Below are 15,525 nucleotides of genomic sequence, written 5' to 3'. Positions count from 1 at the left end.
GCCTAAGATTGAATTTATCTGTATTGGATTCAAAAATGTCAGCATTATCAAAAGCATCCATCTTCTCATTGTAATTTGGAATGTCTTTTACAATTTTCATTAATTGATCCGTGCTGCTCTGTCATGTAATTTTTTTCTTTCTAATTCATTTCCCTGTAAACTTTCTACTGAAATATCTGGATCTTGTGTGTCTGGTAAAAATGATGTGGAGGCACTTTCTTCACTTTTACTATTTAATCTTGTATTTACAGAAACCTTTTTTATGTCTTGGTGTATTTTGGACAATAACTCTGTCCGAGTATAAATTTGATCCAATTGTTCAATATGTTCTGCCAAAATCAAGCAATTTGGATAATCAAAGTAATCCCCATCAGTGTCCTGTGTCTCAGTATGACTGGTCTCTTGTGTGTCCACCTGTTTGTCAGTATGACTGATGTCTTGTGTGATAATCCATGCTTTCTGTGTGTCAGTTTTTTCAAAGACTAAATTAGGCTATGTGCCCACGATGCAGAAATGCTCCGGATTTTTCCTGAGCGTTTCTGCATCTCCCTGGCAGAAAAAACGCAAGCGGATTGTACATGCGGATTTTACATGTTGATTGTACATGCGGATTTTACATGTGGATTGTACATGCGGATTATACATGCATTTTCCTGCCAGGGACATGCGGATGTGAAGCGTTCTTCACATGCATTTCCGCATGCGGGTTGACAAGTGCTTTCCAAGCGTTTTTAGCATCACTTGGAAAGTGCTTGTCAACTTGGTCACACTATATAAATCCATGCAAACCTTTATTCTTTATATAGTGTGACCTTAAAGAATGGTTAAAAATAAAAAAATAAAATCTATACTTACAGTACCTTCCGATGGCCCCCGGAGTCTTGCTTCGCTCGGTCCTGGCTGCCGGCAGATCGCAGTACACTGCGCTGAAGGACCTGCTGTCACATGATTATGACGACAGCCCAGGTCCTACAGTTCACTGCGAGCTGAATGGGAGGACGAGCGCAGCGGGGGCCATCAGAAGGTAAATATAACATTTATTTTATTCTTTTTTTACAGGTACTATGGTACCTGGGTCCGGAGGAGAGTCTCCTGTCCTCCACACCCGGGTACCATCCGCATATTGGAACGCGTGGAATGTGCATGTACAGATCCAGTGATGCGGATTCCATGCGTTTCAATGCAAGTCAATGGCGGTGAAAACGCAGTACTTCCGCAAAATAATTGGTAGTGCTGCATTTTTTTCCGCAATGATAATCCGCAGCGGAAATTTCCGCGGCATGTGCACAGCACATGCAGATTATCATTGGGGAACATGGCAGACCTTCTACCATGCGTTTTTTTAAGCGTTTCTGCAGCGTTTTTGTCGCTGCGGAAACGTTTAAAAAACACATCGTGGGCACACAGCCTTATTGTACACACAGACCATATGCACCTTTTATCAATACTAAGATTCTCTGCTTCACACTGGCTATACAAATAGACCATAATTGTGCATCTGTATGACTATGAACAAACTTAAACTGTATGTCACTTTTCTTAGGATAGTCATGAATAACATCCATTTCTCACCTATGGAATGGCTTTTCCTCTCCTGGATTGATCCAATCGTCAATGGATGGTCCTTTGTGGCTTTTCTGTGTTCCGCAGATCTCCAAGTGGTTGTATGCTGGGAGACACACTCCTCACCGTCCTGTAGATTCCGTCTGATCCTTGTGAATATGTGGAATTCCTGAGACTTGGACAACAAGTTTGTTTTTTTTGCCTGACCCTGCTCTGTCCACTTCTATGGAAGCAGTGGTGTAATGTCTGACCCCGCTCTGTACACTTCTATGGAAGCAGTGGTGTAATGCCTGACCCCGCTCTGTTCAATTCTATGGAAGCAGTGGTGTAATGCCTGACCCCGCTCTGTTCAATTCTATGGAAGCAGTGGTGTAATGTCTGACCTCGCTCCATCCACTTCTATGGGAGCAGTGGTGTAATGTGTGACCCCGCTCCGTCCACTTCTATGGAAGCAGTGGTGTAATGCCTGACCCCGCTCTGTTCACTTCTATGGAAGCAGTGGTGTAATGTCTGACCCCGCTCTGTTCACCTCTATGGAAGCAGTGGTGTAATGTCTGACCCCGCTCTGTTCACTTCTATGGGAGCAGTGGTGTAACATACATACATTAGAAACTGTGTATGTAATCCCATCCTGTGTGATACACTCTGCTGAGCTCAATATCTAATCCCATAATGTGATACACTACACTTAGTCCTGTATCTAATAGCAGCATGTGTTACTCTAAGCGTATCTAATCGTGCATGTGATACAGTCCACATATCTAACCCCAGTTTATGATGCAGCGAGCAGCACCATCTATCAGGATCAGGTCTGCCGGTCATCCTCAGTGACACTGTGCTTGTCAGTATCTCTTGCGGTCACCAACAAAATGTGCGATACTCCCCAGACCGGTGTATCTAATCCCGTCATAGTGTGCTATATTCCCTGGACCGATGTATCTAATCCCGTCGTGTGCGATACACCCCGGACTGGTGTATCTAATCCCATCATGTGATACACTACACATATCTAGATATAGGGCTCAGTGTAGTGTATCATGTGCTGTGAATAATCCCAGTGTGTGTAACACTCCGCGTATTGTTATGGTAAATATTTATACTTTGCTTTATTATTTTAGACAATTAAATCTACCTATATATTTTTGCTAATTTAATATTAGCCTTATAAGTGTTACTCATAAAAGCGATAACACGGCATTGTATGAAATATAGAGCTGTCTTCGTGTTAAGCTTTCCTTAGTTTTTAAAAGTATAGTAAATTAGACGGAGCTGCTTTCAAGGACGACTGTTATTTCCAATTAAAATACTTTCTTTCTTAGGTAATGTTAGCCACCCCTGTCTTCTGGGGGTGTAATAAAGTACTTGTTGCTTGGGTTCTGAGGGCAGACAAGAATTATACACTCAGACACTGGCTGTGTGTTATTTTATTTCTCCGATGCATCGTATTTATTTATTTAATTTGAACAAAAAATTGAAGATTTGGGAGATAATTATCTCAATCCAAATTCTTGGAAGGGCTACCACGACAGTATCTAACCCCAGCTTATGATACAGAGAGCAGCACTAACAGAAGTGGCGCTGCCGGCCGTCCTCGGTGACACTGTACTTGTCAGTATCACTGGGAGTCACCAACAAAATGGCTCCACACTGTGATCCTAAACTTCATCCTCTCTTATCCTGTTACAAACACCCAGAAGGGGAGGAGAGGAGCGACATCACACACATGAGAGCAGATCCAGCCCACATTTACTGCAGTCGTAATGTGAGCTAGTTGTACACTAGGTTTTCATGGCAAATTTCAGCAGCTCTTCCCCCTAGTGTTTAAAAGTGGAAATACCAAACCTTGTTAAATTTTTCATATTTTACTTCATTAAAAACAAATGATATTTAAAAAAAATCAAAACATTAATACTTTACATTTTTTTAATTGTTTACATTTTTTATGCCACCTTCCCTTTAATCATCTAATTGCTGTAGTTACTATTGACAGCAGCATCTAAGGAGTTAAACAGTCATGGTCTGTTCCAACACTGATTGTGGCCAATGCAGCAAGTTGTCAGCTATAGTGTACAGCTCGATTGTCACCGGTTGGAGGACGCTAGTCTCTTATATCTCAGGTCAGTAAAGAAGTATTGGTGGTCATTAAGGGGTTAATTATGTTATATGTTTTTGTATAATTTGTTAATAACATATATAGTTTCTCCCCATCGGAGTTATTTTTGATGGTCAACAAAATTGATTTTCCAGTAATTAATTTTTCATTTTTCACACTCTTGGTATGAGAATGACTTCTCCCGCTGTGGGAATTTTGATGTTTAAAGGGGTTGTCCAAGTAGTGGACAAACATTCCACATGTTTGATCCTGTTAAAATAAAAACAATTATTGACAGAAATATTTCACTTTCTACCAAGTGAGATACGAGATCATCCTGAAGTCCGGAGTAAAAATCTGTTTATTTTGTTTAACAAGGAGACAAGTGAGATGCTCAGCAGGCTGTCTGACGCTAATTCATTCCGATCAAGCTTATACAGGCAATGCAAAATATACACAATCAGATATGACAGGCAGCTAAAACTAATACTCGCTGCCGACTATAGATAATATTCTAAGCATACTGTGTTTCAAAAGATAAGGTTACTGCTTCTACACATACAGTGGTGTGAAAATGTTTCCCCTTCCTGATTTCCTATCCTTTTGCATGTTTGTCACTTAAATGTTTCAGATCACCAAACAAATTTAAATGTTAGACAAAGATAACACAAGTAACCACAAAATGCAGTTTTTAAATGAAGGTCTTTATTATTTAGGGAAAAAGAAAGCCAAACCTACAGGACCCTGTGTGCAAAAGTGATAGCCCCCTAAACCTAATAACTGGTTGAGCCACCCTTCGCAGCAACAACTGGAATCAAGCGTTTGCAGTTTGGCAATAAGTCTTTTACAACGCTCTGGAGGAATTTTGGCCACTCATCTTTGCTAAATTTTTGTAATTCAGCCACATTGGAGGGTTTCCGAGCATGAACCACCCTTTTAAGGTCATGCCACAGCATCTAAATCAGATTAAAGTCAGGACTTTGACTAGGCCACTCTAAAATCTTAATTTTGTTTTTCTTAAGTCATTCAGAGGTAGGTGGATTTGCTGGTGTGTTTTGGATCATTGTCCTGATGCATAACCCAAATGCACTTCAGCTTGAGGTCACGAACAGATGGCTGGACATTCTCCATCAGGATTTTTTTGGTAGACAGCAGAATTCATGGTTCCATTTACCACAGCAAGTCTTCCAGGTCCTGAAGCAGCAAAACAGCCCCAGACCATCACACTACCACCACCACCATATTTTACTGTGGGTATGATGTTCCTTTTCTGAAATGCTGTGTTACTTCTACGCCAGATGTAATGGCACATTCACCTTTCAAAAAGTACAACTTTTGTCCTGTCAGTCCACAGTGTATTCTCCCAAAAGTCTTGGGGGATCATCAAGATTTTTTCTGACAAAACTGAGAAAAGCATGTTCTTATTGCTTAGCAATGGTTTTAGTCTTGGAACTATGCAATGCAGGCCATTTTTGCCCACTGTCTTTCTTATGGTGGAGTCATGAACACTGACCTTAACTGAGGCAAGTGAGCTCTGCAGTTCTTTGGATGTTGTTGCAGGGTCTTTTGTGACCTCTTGGATGAGTGGCCGCTGCGCTCTTAGAGTAATTTTGGTGGGCAGGTTGACCACTGTTCCATGCTTTTGCCTTTTGTGGATAATGGTTCTCACAGTGGTTCGCTGGAGTCCTAAAGCTTTAGAAATGGCTTTATAACCTTTTCCAAATTGATCGATCTCAATTACTTTTTTTTCTCATTTGTTCTTGAATTTATTTGGATCGCGGCATGATGTCTAGCTTTTGAGGATCTTTTGGTCTACCTCACTTTGTCAAGCAATTCCTATTAAAGTATTTTCTTGATTGAGAACAGGTGTGGCAGGAATCAGGCCTGATTGTGGCTAGGGAAATTTAACTCAGGTTCCCAAAGATGTTATAAACCACAGTTAATTTAGGTTTTAAGTGGGGGTGTGTGTGTGTGGGGGTGTGTGTGTGTGTGTGTGTGTGTGTGTGTGGTGTCACTTTTTCACACAGGGCCCTGGGGCTTTGGATTTCTTTTTCCCTTAATAATAAAATACCTTCATTTAAAAACTGCATTTTGTGTTTACTTGTGTTATCTTTGTCTAATATTTACATCTTATGATCTGAAACATTTAGGTGTGACAAATATGCAAAAGAATAAGAAATCAGGACGGGGCAAACACTTTGTTTTACACCACTGTATCTCAGAATGTTAGATGCTTCTGACCGCAAAGAGCATGACTGAAAAGTAGACCTGTTATGATCTTTTGATAAACCTATATTTCTATAACTAAGGATTCAAATCTCTATTAATGAACACACTGAATATATACATAATGGATAAACAATATACTTATTACAAAAATTATTATAAGAATTATACAAAGCTCCCATACTTGTGCCGTTCCATCGGTGTCAGCACTTGCGTTCCCGGGGCTCAGGTCGGGTTGTTACGCCATGTGAGCCCTGAGCCCAATCAGCGCTGGCGTCATATTTAACGAGGCCAAACATGAGGAATGACAAAGCATTGTCCAAGTAGTGGACAACCCCTTTAAGAATCGAGAGCAGAAGAAAATACAGCTTCAATGATCCTCTTAAAACACTGCTTTATTGAGTAAATATAAAAAACCTGAGATAACAGCATGGATGTTACAACCCCTAGAGGGGGAAATATTTTCTAGCAGACACGTTTCAGACAGTAAGGTCTTTAGTCATTGAAGCTGGATTTTTTTCTGCTCTCGATTCTGCTGGTTTCCTGAGCTTTGGATTCCTCAATGGGTGAGCTGACTTTTTGTTTTTTTTCTTAGTAACCCCTTTAAGAAGATACAATTTTCGATTAAAACATTTCCAAAATTCTGAACATGAAAAGGGGCTTTTCCCCTCTGTGGCTTCTCTGATGTTTATTAAGAATTGATTTCCATGTAAAACATCTCCCACATTAAGAACATGAAAAAGGCTTCTCCTCTGTGTGAATTCTTTGGTGACTAAGAAGTGATGATTTCTTCACAAAACATTTCCCACATTCTGAACAGGAAAAAGGCTTCTCCCCTGTGTGGGTTCTCTGATGTCTGATAAAACTAGCCATGTGTGTAAAACATTTTCCACATTCTGAGCATGAGAAAGGCTTCTCCCCTGTGTGGATTCTCTGATGATTAACCATAACCGATTTATAGTTAAAACATTTCCCACATTCTGAACAGGAAAAAGGCTTCTCCTCTGTGTGGGTTCTCTGATGATTATAAAGCCCCGATTTCTGGTTAAAACATTTTCCACATTCTGAACAGGAAAAAGGCTTCTCTCCAGTGTGGATTCTCTGGTGATTAACCATAACCGATTTATGGTTAAAACATTTCCCACATTCTGGACATGAAAAAGGCTTCTCTCCCGTGTGGATTCTCTGGTGATTAACCATAATCGATTTATGGTTAAAATATTTCCCACATTCTGGACATGAAAATGGCTTCTCCCCTGTGTGAGTTCTCTGGTGTATAACTAAATCTGATTTTAGGTTAAAACATTTCCCACATTCTGAACAAGAAAAAGGCTTCTCCCCTGTGTGAGTTCTCCGATGTCTATAAAGCCCTGATTCCTGTTTAAAACATTTTCCACATTCTGAACAGGAAAAAGGCTTCTCCCCTGTGTGAGTTCTCTGGTGATTAACCAAAACCAATTTATGGTTAAAACATTTTCCACATTCTGAACAGGAAAAAGGCTTCTCCCCTGTGTGAGTTCTCTGGTGTATAGCTAACTCTGATTTTAGGTTAAAACATTTCCCACATTCTGAACAGGAAAAAGGCTTCTCCCCTGTGTGAGTTCTCTGGTGATTAATCAAAACTGATTTATGGTTAAAACATTTCCCACATTCTGAACATGAATAAGGCGTCTCCCCTGTGTGGATTCTCTGATGTATAACAAGCTCTGATTTGTAGTTAAAACCACTCCCACATTCTGAACAGGAAAAAGGCTTCTCCCCTGTGTGGGTTCTCTGGTGATTAATCAAAACTGATTTATGGTTAAAACATTTCCCACATTCTAAACAGGAAAAAGGCTTCTCCCCTGTGTGAGTTCTCTGGTGATTAATCAAAACTGATTTATGGTTAAAACATTTCCCACATTCCAAACATGAAAATGTCTTCTCCCCTGTGTGAGTTCTCTGCCTCGCAAGATCTGATCTGCGATTTTTTTCTTGTTTAAGAAGAGTATTTCTATATTCTGAACGTGAAAATGGCTTCTTTGCTTTAGGAGCAGTTCGTTTTTTAATGCTTATTTTGCAACTTTGATTTTCCTTAGTTGTCGCTAATGAATCAGAAGACAGGACCTGTTTCAAAGGATTAGATGATTGATCTTTGCTGTGAAGGGATGATGGTATATCTGGAGTAATGGCATTCACTTCAATTGTATCTTGTTGGATCTCAATCTCATGTGATTTAAAAATTGAAGATGTCAGTTGTCCCTCTGATCTCCAGGTACAGTCATCTGCCAAGAATAAAATTAAGTATTATTTTTGAATAAAATATTCTTACATTTTTTTTAACATTTTTACTTAAAGTGTCTGTAAAAATGGCAAGCTACGTAAAAAAAAAAAAAAAAAAAAAAAAGAATTATTCACCAAGTCAATTACAGTTCACAGTCTAAAAGACAGTGCCCAAACCACATTTAGCATTCATGTATTTGGCATTACTATAGTGAGAAGAACCCACTTAATTTATCTGGGCACTGTGTGTTGGGTAATAAAATGTCATTTTTGCAATTTTTACTCTCCAACATCTACTGCGTGCTAATTTCCGGAAAGTGCCTGTGGAGTCAAAATAGTCACTACTCCTATAGATTAATTCCCAAGATGGAGTCACTTTATGAGGATTTCTACTGCTCTGGTTTTCTTTCATTTTGTCATATCAAGGTTTCTGCAAATGGTGTGTCCCATTTTCTCTGGGATCTGCTCCTGCAACGTCTAATTCTGTCACCAGGAGCCTTATTCATCCTGCAGGCGGCGCTGGTGATGGAGGAGACGTCGGAACCAGAAGCTCTGGAGGCGCAGGCTCTGTCCAGCCATTAAGATTAGGGTTGCTGGGACCTGTAGTACCATCCAGTCTGGCAGTATGGGTGTGTGTGCTGTCCAGCTGGAGTAATCTGCTCCCTCCTTCAGAGAATTGGAAAGCACCGCACCCTACTAAAGCTTATGGTATATTACCGGAAGCTGCCAGATACAGCCTTGTCCTCCTCTGGTTCAGTCCTCTGTGCTCAGCTCCCGGCTTGTGTATTTGCTTCTGTTGTGACCTCGGCCCGTTTACTGACTACTCGTTTCTTCTGATTTTGTATTTTCTCTGCCCTCCTGGTTCTGACTCGGCTACCTGACTATTCTTCCCATCTGACACAACAGAACAGCAGGTAACACAGTGGCCCAAGCTAGGGGTCTCTGTGTAAGTCCAGATCCATGTAGAGGGGTTAAAGAGAATCTGCCACCCCCTGGGAGATTTGAGACCTATAGTATGGGCATACAGGTTATAGAAAAGTAGATCTATACATGCCTGTATGGCCCATAGTAGAGGTCTGCTTGCAGTGAAATGGAGTTTTATAAAATCTGTTTTCACATGCTTGGCGTCCCCCGGACGCCAAGAAGTCCCTGCCTATCTGCTTATTTAGCATGTTCCCCACCTCCTCTGCACGTTACAGGACCCTGTGACGTGCACTCTTGTCACTCACTTCCTGCGCATGTGCAATGCGACGCTCACATCAGGAGCGCTTTGTTTCCTCCTGGCCCGTTTGTCTCTGCACTGCTCCGCAGTGTTCTGGTGTGCAGGCTCCCCGAAGCAGCCTCCCCGGTGCACCAGAACACTGCGGGACAGTGCAGAGACAAACGGGCTGGGAGGAAACAAAGCGCTCCCGATGTGAGCGTCGCAACGCGCATGAGTGGGAAGTGAGTGACAAGAGCGCACATCACAGGGCCCTGTGACGTGCAGGGGAGGGGGAGGAACATGCTAAATAAGCAGATAGGCAGGAATTTCGGGGCTAACTAAAGAGATAGGCGGGGATTTCTTGGTGTCCGGGGGACGCCAAGCATATGAAGACAGATTTTATAAAACTCAATTTCACTGCAAGCAGACCTCTACTATGGGCCCTACAGGTATGTATAGATTTACTTTTCTATAACCTGTATGCCCATATTAGAAGTCTCACATCTCCCAGGGGACGAGAGCTTTCCTTTAAAGAAGTTAAAGGGGTGATGGGCAAAACTGTGACTATAGACCATAACACATCTACTGAAGAAATCAAGCTGAACAGTCTTCTTTAGTAAAAAAAAATGAGTAAATAGTGGTGAAACCTCTCGGGGGTAATTAGAGCATGTGGTTCTTGGCAATCTAAATTATCGCTAAGTGCCAATATTTGCAGATCAGATGAGTTTCAAGAAGAAATATTAGACATTTTAAATGAACTTTTTATAATAGTGCAGAGCTGAGGTGTCTTATATTTAGACCTCGGGCATTGGGAAGACGTAATGGAGACCTTTTTTGAAGACTACCAGGGAGTTACAGATTTACATAAGTGAGGCAGGCTGATCCCACCACAATCAAACTATCGTACAGAATGAACCTGTAAAAAAATACATAAAAAATATGTTACATCCTCAACAAGAACATATGTATGAGGGGAGAACTCCAACATTAAAGCGGACTTACACTTATTTATGGTGGACCATTGGAGCTACAATAACCTGATCAGAAGAGTAGAGAAAGTATTAGTGCCCCCATTTCAGGAGAGATTGTGCAGTAATCTGAATTCCTTAGGATTGAAAACATAATGGAATTTATGACGTGAAGTGAATCCAACATACCAGGGCTCGAGCCATGCCAACACATTCATGCAGGTGTAAATATTACAGTATATTACAGCTATCAGCCTCGCACAGCTTAGAGATACAGGTGCTTCTCAATAAATTAGAATATCATCAAAAAGTTAATTTATTTCAGTTCTTAAAAAAAGTGAAACTCATATTATATAGTCATTACAAACAGAGAGATCTATTTCAAGTGTTTATTTCTGTTATTGTTGATGATTATGGCTTACAACCGATGAAAACACAAAAGTCATTATTTCAGTAAATTAGAATAATTAACAAAAAACACCTGCAAAGGCTTCCTATGCGTTTAAAAAGGTCCCTTAGTCTGTTTCAGTAGGCTCTACAATCATGAGGAAGACTGCTGACTTGACAGATGTCTAGAAGGCAGTCATTGACACACTCCACAAGGAGGGTAAGCCACAAAAGGTCATTGCTAAAGAAGCTGGCTGTTCACAGAGTGCTGTATCCAAGCATATTAATGGAAAGTTGAGTGGAAGCAAAAAGTGTGGTAGAAAAAGGTGCACAAGCAACCTGGTTAACTGCGGCCTTGAAAGGATTGTTAAGAAAAGGCCATTCAAAAATTTGGGGGGAGATTCACAAGAAGTGGACTTCTGCTGGAGTCATTGCTTCAAGAGCGTCAACACACATAGACTTATCCAGGACATGTGTTACAAGTGTCGCATTCCTTGTGTCAAGCCAGTCATGACCAACAGACAACGCCAGAAGCGTCTTACCTGGGCCAAGGAGAAAAAGACCTGGACTGATGCTCAGTGGTCCAAGGTGTTGTTTTCAGATGAAAGTAAATTTTGCATTTCATTTGGAAATCAAGGTCCCAGAGTCTTGAGGAAGAGTGGAGAGGCCACAATCCAAGCTGCTTGAGGTCTAGTGTGAAGTTTCCACAATCCGTGATGGTTTGGGGAGCCATGTCATCTGCTGGTGTAGGTCAGCGTAGCCGTCTACCAGGACATTTTACAGCACTTCATGCTTCCCTCTGCCGACAAGTTTTTTGGAGATGGAAATTTCATTCTCCAGCAGGACTTGGCACCTGTCCACACTGCCAAAAGTACCAATACCTGGTTTAAAAACAACAGTATCACTGTGCTTGATTGGCCAGCAACTCGCCTGACCTTAACCCAATAGAGAATCTATGGGGTACTGTCAAGAGGAGGAGGAGAGACACCCGACCCAAAAATGCAGACGAGGTGAAGGCTATTATCAAAGCAACCTGGGCAGCTATAACACCTCAGCAGTGCCACAGGCTGATCGCCTCCATGCCACGCCACATTGATGCAGTAATTGATGCAAAAGGATCCCGACCAAGTATTGAGTGCATTTACTAAACATACATTTCGGTAGGACATCATTTCGGATTTTAAAAACATTTTTCAAGCTGTTGTTATAAAGTATTCTAATTTACTGAGATAATGACTTTCATGTTTTCATTGGCTATAAGCCATAATCATCAACATTAACAGAAATAACACGTGAAATAGATCACTCTGTGTGTAATGACTCTATATAATATGTGAGTTTCACTTTTTTGAATTACTGAAATAAATTAAGTTTTTGATGATATTCTAATTTATTGAGAAGCACCTGTATATCATGGCACAGGTGTAATGTTTTTTGCATAGTTAATCGCGATCCTGTATGAAGTTAGTCGGTTTTAAAAGAAATTGAAAAATCAGGACAAAAGGGAAAACTCTGTTGTTATTGTACAGAAATTCACACTTGGCCCTCACTGCACATTTAATGTTGTCGATCATAAAAGTGAAGTTTGGTCATTAAAACTGGACCTGGTCTTGTAGGGACCATATGAGCACATTCAGCAGCACAGAAGGGAGAGAAGGTAGATTCATCCAATAAGATATCAGGGTTCTAGGAAGCCAACAGCATCATTACCCTCCGCTTTCTCTTACAGGCCCATCATAATATTTTCTTCAAGTGATTTTCTAAACTGTCTGTACATTCTACGTACATTGTCATCTGGTTTTGTAGTTTACAGATCTGAGGAGGTAACGAACAGTGTCTTCTAATCACAGGGAGTAGGTGGATCCTCCAAGTTATAAGTTCTATAGAAAAGGGCTTTCAATGGCCAAAATCATTTGAACAGTTTTGGGTGGAGGAGAATGTTGTGGTCTAGAGGCAAAATGGTGATCACACGATTGTGATACGGCCGGACTACACAACCGATAAAGCAGCCACAGCCGGTGACTTATAAGAATCTGAAACTTCTCTGCATTTAGTGGTTACTACTCACCTGGGAGGTCATATGTAGGAATCTCCTCTTTACACCGCTCATCACCCCTCACATATGTCTCTGTAGTATTCATATGGGTCAGATCTTCAACCTGAAACAAATATTGTAAAAGTCACAGACAGATGGAGAAGTCTCATCTATGATCAGCTCTAATCCTGCCATCTCCACCTTTCTCATTACACAAGTATAAAACATATAATACTGGTGGATAAAACAAGACTGAGCACAAGATCTTCACAGCTGTCTACACATCATAGGGGAGATCTCATGACACCTTCTCTCCATCTACCTGATGATCCTGAGGAGCATTGGGATCTTCTTGTTTACAGTCCTGTGTAAGAAGAGGATGAGGACATCTCTCTGGTGTTGTCCTCTTACTGGATAAAACTGGAGGAAACACATATAGGGACTGAATTCATTCTTTGCATACAGACAATTATAGGCCGTGTGTATTTAGTCCTGTCTATTACCTGGTGATGTGAGGGGCTGAGGAACCTCCATCATGATGTCCTTGTACAGATCTTTGTGTCCTTCTAAATACTCCCACTCCTCCATGGAGAAATAGACTGCAACATCCTGACACCTTATAGGAACCTGACATATACAATGATACAGTCAACCCACCGATCCCTTCATAGCGTTACTGTATAATGTCCCAGCATTCCCAGCAGTGTCACCTCTCCAGTCAGCAGCTCAATCATCTTGTAGGTGAGTTCTAGGATCTTCTGGTCATTGATGTCCTCATGTATGAAGGGGTGAGATGGAGGCCCCGTGATTGGGCTCAGGGGTCTTCCCCATCCCTCAGACACAGGGTCCTGACAGCGCCCACTAGAGGTCTTCTTCACTACTGTGTAATCCTGGTTATGGAGAGACACAGTAATAAATCTCACTACAGACATTTCCAGAGTCCTCACCTCTCCAGTTCTGTCCATCTGTTATTCCCATAGATAAGAATGATGTAATGAGACATCATTAGAATCTCTCACCTCTCCAGTAAGACGGAAGAGGATCTCTAGGGTGAGGTGTAATATCCTCTCCGCCATCTTGTCTCTGTCCATTTCCATCTTTGATGGATAAATCAGGAAAATTCACTTGTATAGACGATCTTTACTGAGAGGATTCGATATTGTAGAGACCTGAACGAGAAGACGATGAGCCGATGTAACATCATAAAAATCCTGTGTAATAATACAATTACTGGAGATAATCTGGGAAAACATGAGGAGATTTATAATTTTACAGTATTTAGTTTTCTTCTTTACATCTAGAAATAAAACCTATATACACTGCTCAAAAAAATAAAGGAAGCACTCAAATAACACATCCTAGATCTGAATGAATGAAATATTCTCATTGAATACTTTGTTCTGTACAAAGTTAAATGTGCTGACAACAAAATCACACAAAAATCATCAATGGAAATCAAATTTATTAACCAATGGAGGCCTGGATTTGGAGTCACCACCAAAATGAAAGTGGAAAAACACACTACAGGCTAATCCAACTTTGATGTAATGTCCTTAAAACAAGTCAAAATTAGGTTCAGTATTGTGTGTGGCCACGTGCCTGTATGATCTCCCTACAATGCCTGGGCATGCTCCTGATGAGGTTGCGGATGGTCTCCTGTGGGATCTCCTCCCAGACCTGGACTACCGCCAACTACTGGACAGTCTGTGGTGCAACGTGACGTTGGTGGATGGAGCGAGACATGATGTCCCAGATGTGCTCAATCGGATTCAGGTCTGGGGAACAGGCGGGCCAGTCCATAGCTTCAATGCCTTCATCTTGCAGGAACTGCTGACACACTCCAGCCACATGAGGTCTGGCATTGTCCTGCATTAGGAGGAACCCAGGGCCAACCGCACCAGCATATGGTCTCGCAAGGGGTCTGAGGATCTCACCTTGGTACCTAATGGCAGTCTGGCTACATCTGGCAAGCACATGGAGAGCTGTGTGGGCCTCCAAAGAAATGCCACACCACACCATTACTGACCCACTGCCAAACAGGTCATGCTAAAGGATGTTGCAGGCAGCAGATCGCTCTCCACGGCGTCTCCAGACTCTGTTACGTCTCTCACATGTGCTCAGTGTGAACCTGCTTGCATCTGTGAAGCGCACAGGGCACCAGTGGCGACGTTGCCAATCCTGGTGTTCTGTGGCAAATGCCAAGCGTTCTGCACGGTGTTGGGACGTCGGGCCCTCATACCACCCTCATGGAGTCTGTTTCTTATTGATTGTGCAGACACATGCACATTTGTGGCCGGCTGGAGGTCATTTTGCAGGGCTCTGGCAGTGCTTCTCCTGTTCCTCCTTGCACAAAGGCGGAGGTAGCGGTCCTGCTGCTGGGTTGTTGCCCTCCTACGGCCCCCTCCACATCTCCTGGTGTACTGGCCTGTCTCCTGGTAGCGCCTCCAGCCTCTGGACACTACGCTGACAGACACAGCAAACCTTCTTGCCACAGCTCGCATTGATGTGCCATCCTGGATGAGCTGCACTACCTGAGCAACTTCTGTGGGTTGTAGAGTCCGTCTCATGCTACCACGAGTGTGAAAGCACAACCAACTTTCAAAAGTAACCAAAACATCAGCCAGAAAGCATTGGTGCTGAGATGTGGTCTGTGGTCCCCACCTGCAGAACCACTCCTTTATTGAGGGTGTCTTGATAATTGCCAATAATTTCCATCTATTGTCTATTCCATTTGCACAACAGCATGTGAAATTGATTGTCAATCAGTGTTGCTTCCTAAGTGGACAGTTTG

At 41.8% G+C, this 15,525-nt stretch overlaps 1 protein-coding gene across 2 annotated transcripts in view; it reads right to left on the bottom strand.

The window, feature by feature from the left end:
- The window catches only part of LOC141198695 (uncharacterized), an 87,279-nt gene that overhangs the window by 49,085 nt on the left and 22,669 nt on the right, over positions 1 to 15,525 (bottom strand). Inside the window, exons 2-7 of one of the 2 annotated variants that reach the window (XM_073663101.1) lie at positions 13,754 to 13,903; positions 13,445 to 13,624; positions 13,238 to 13,361; positions 13,057 to 13,154; positions 12,768 to 12,858; positions 5,747 to 8,145 (exon numbers count right to left, since the gene is read on the bottom strand). In XM_073663101.1, the coding sequence (XP_073519202.1) occupies positions 6,608 to 8,145; positions 12,768 to 12,858; positions 13,057 to 13,154; positions 13,238 to 13,361; positions 13,445 to 13,624; positions 13,754 to 13,831 (2,109 nt within the window). In that variant the 5' untranslated portion in view covers positions 13,832 to 13,903 and the 3' untranslated portion in view covers positions 5,747 to 6,607. Of the gene's footprint in view, positions 1 to 5,746; positions 8,146 to 12,767; positions 12,859 to 13,056; positions 13,155 to 13,237; positions 13,362 to 13,444; positions 13,625 to 13,753; positions 13,904 to 15,525 lie in introns of those variants that run through there. The other variant, XM_073663102.1, reaches the window with a different exon arrangement.

Source organism: Phyllobates terribilis, unplaced genomic scaffold, assembly GCF_046119375.1.
Source record: "Phyllobates terribilis strain yellow unplaced genomic scaffold, ASM4611937v1 Scaffold_99__1_contigs__length_5935540, whole genome shotgun sequence".
Classification (NCBI taxonomy): domain Eukaryota; kingdom Metazoa; phylum Chordata; class Amphibia; order Anura; family Dendrobatidae; genus Phyllobates; species Phyllobates terribilis.
The sequence above is the reverse complement of the archived record's forward strand: the minus strand, read 5'-3'. Positions and strand labels throughout refer to the sequence as shown.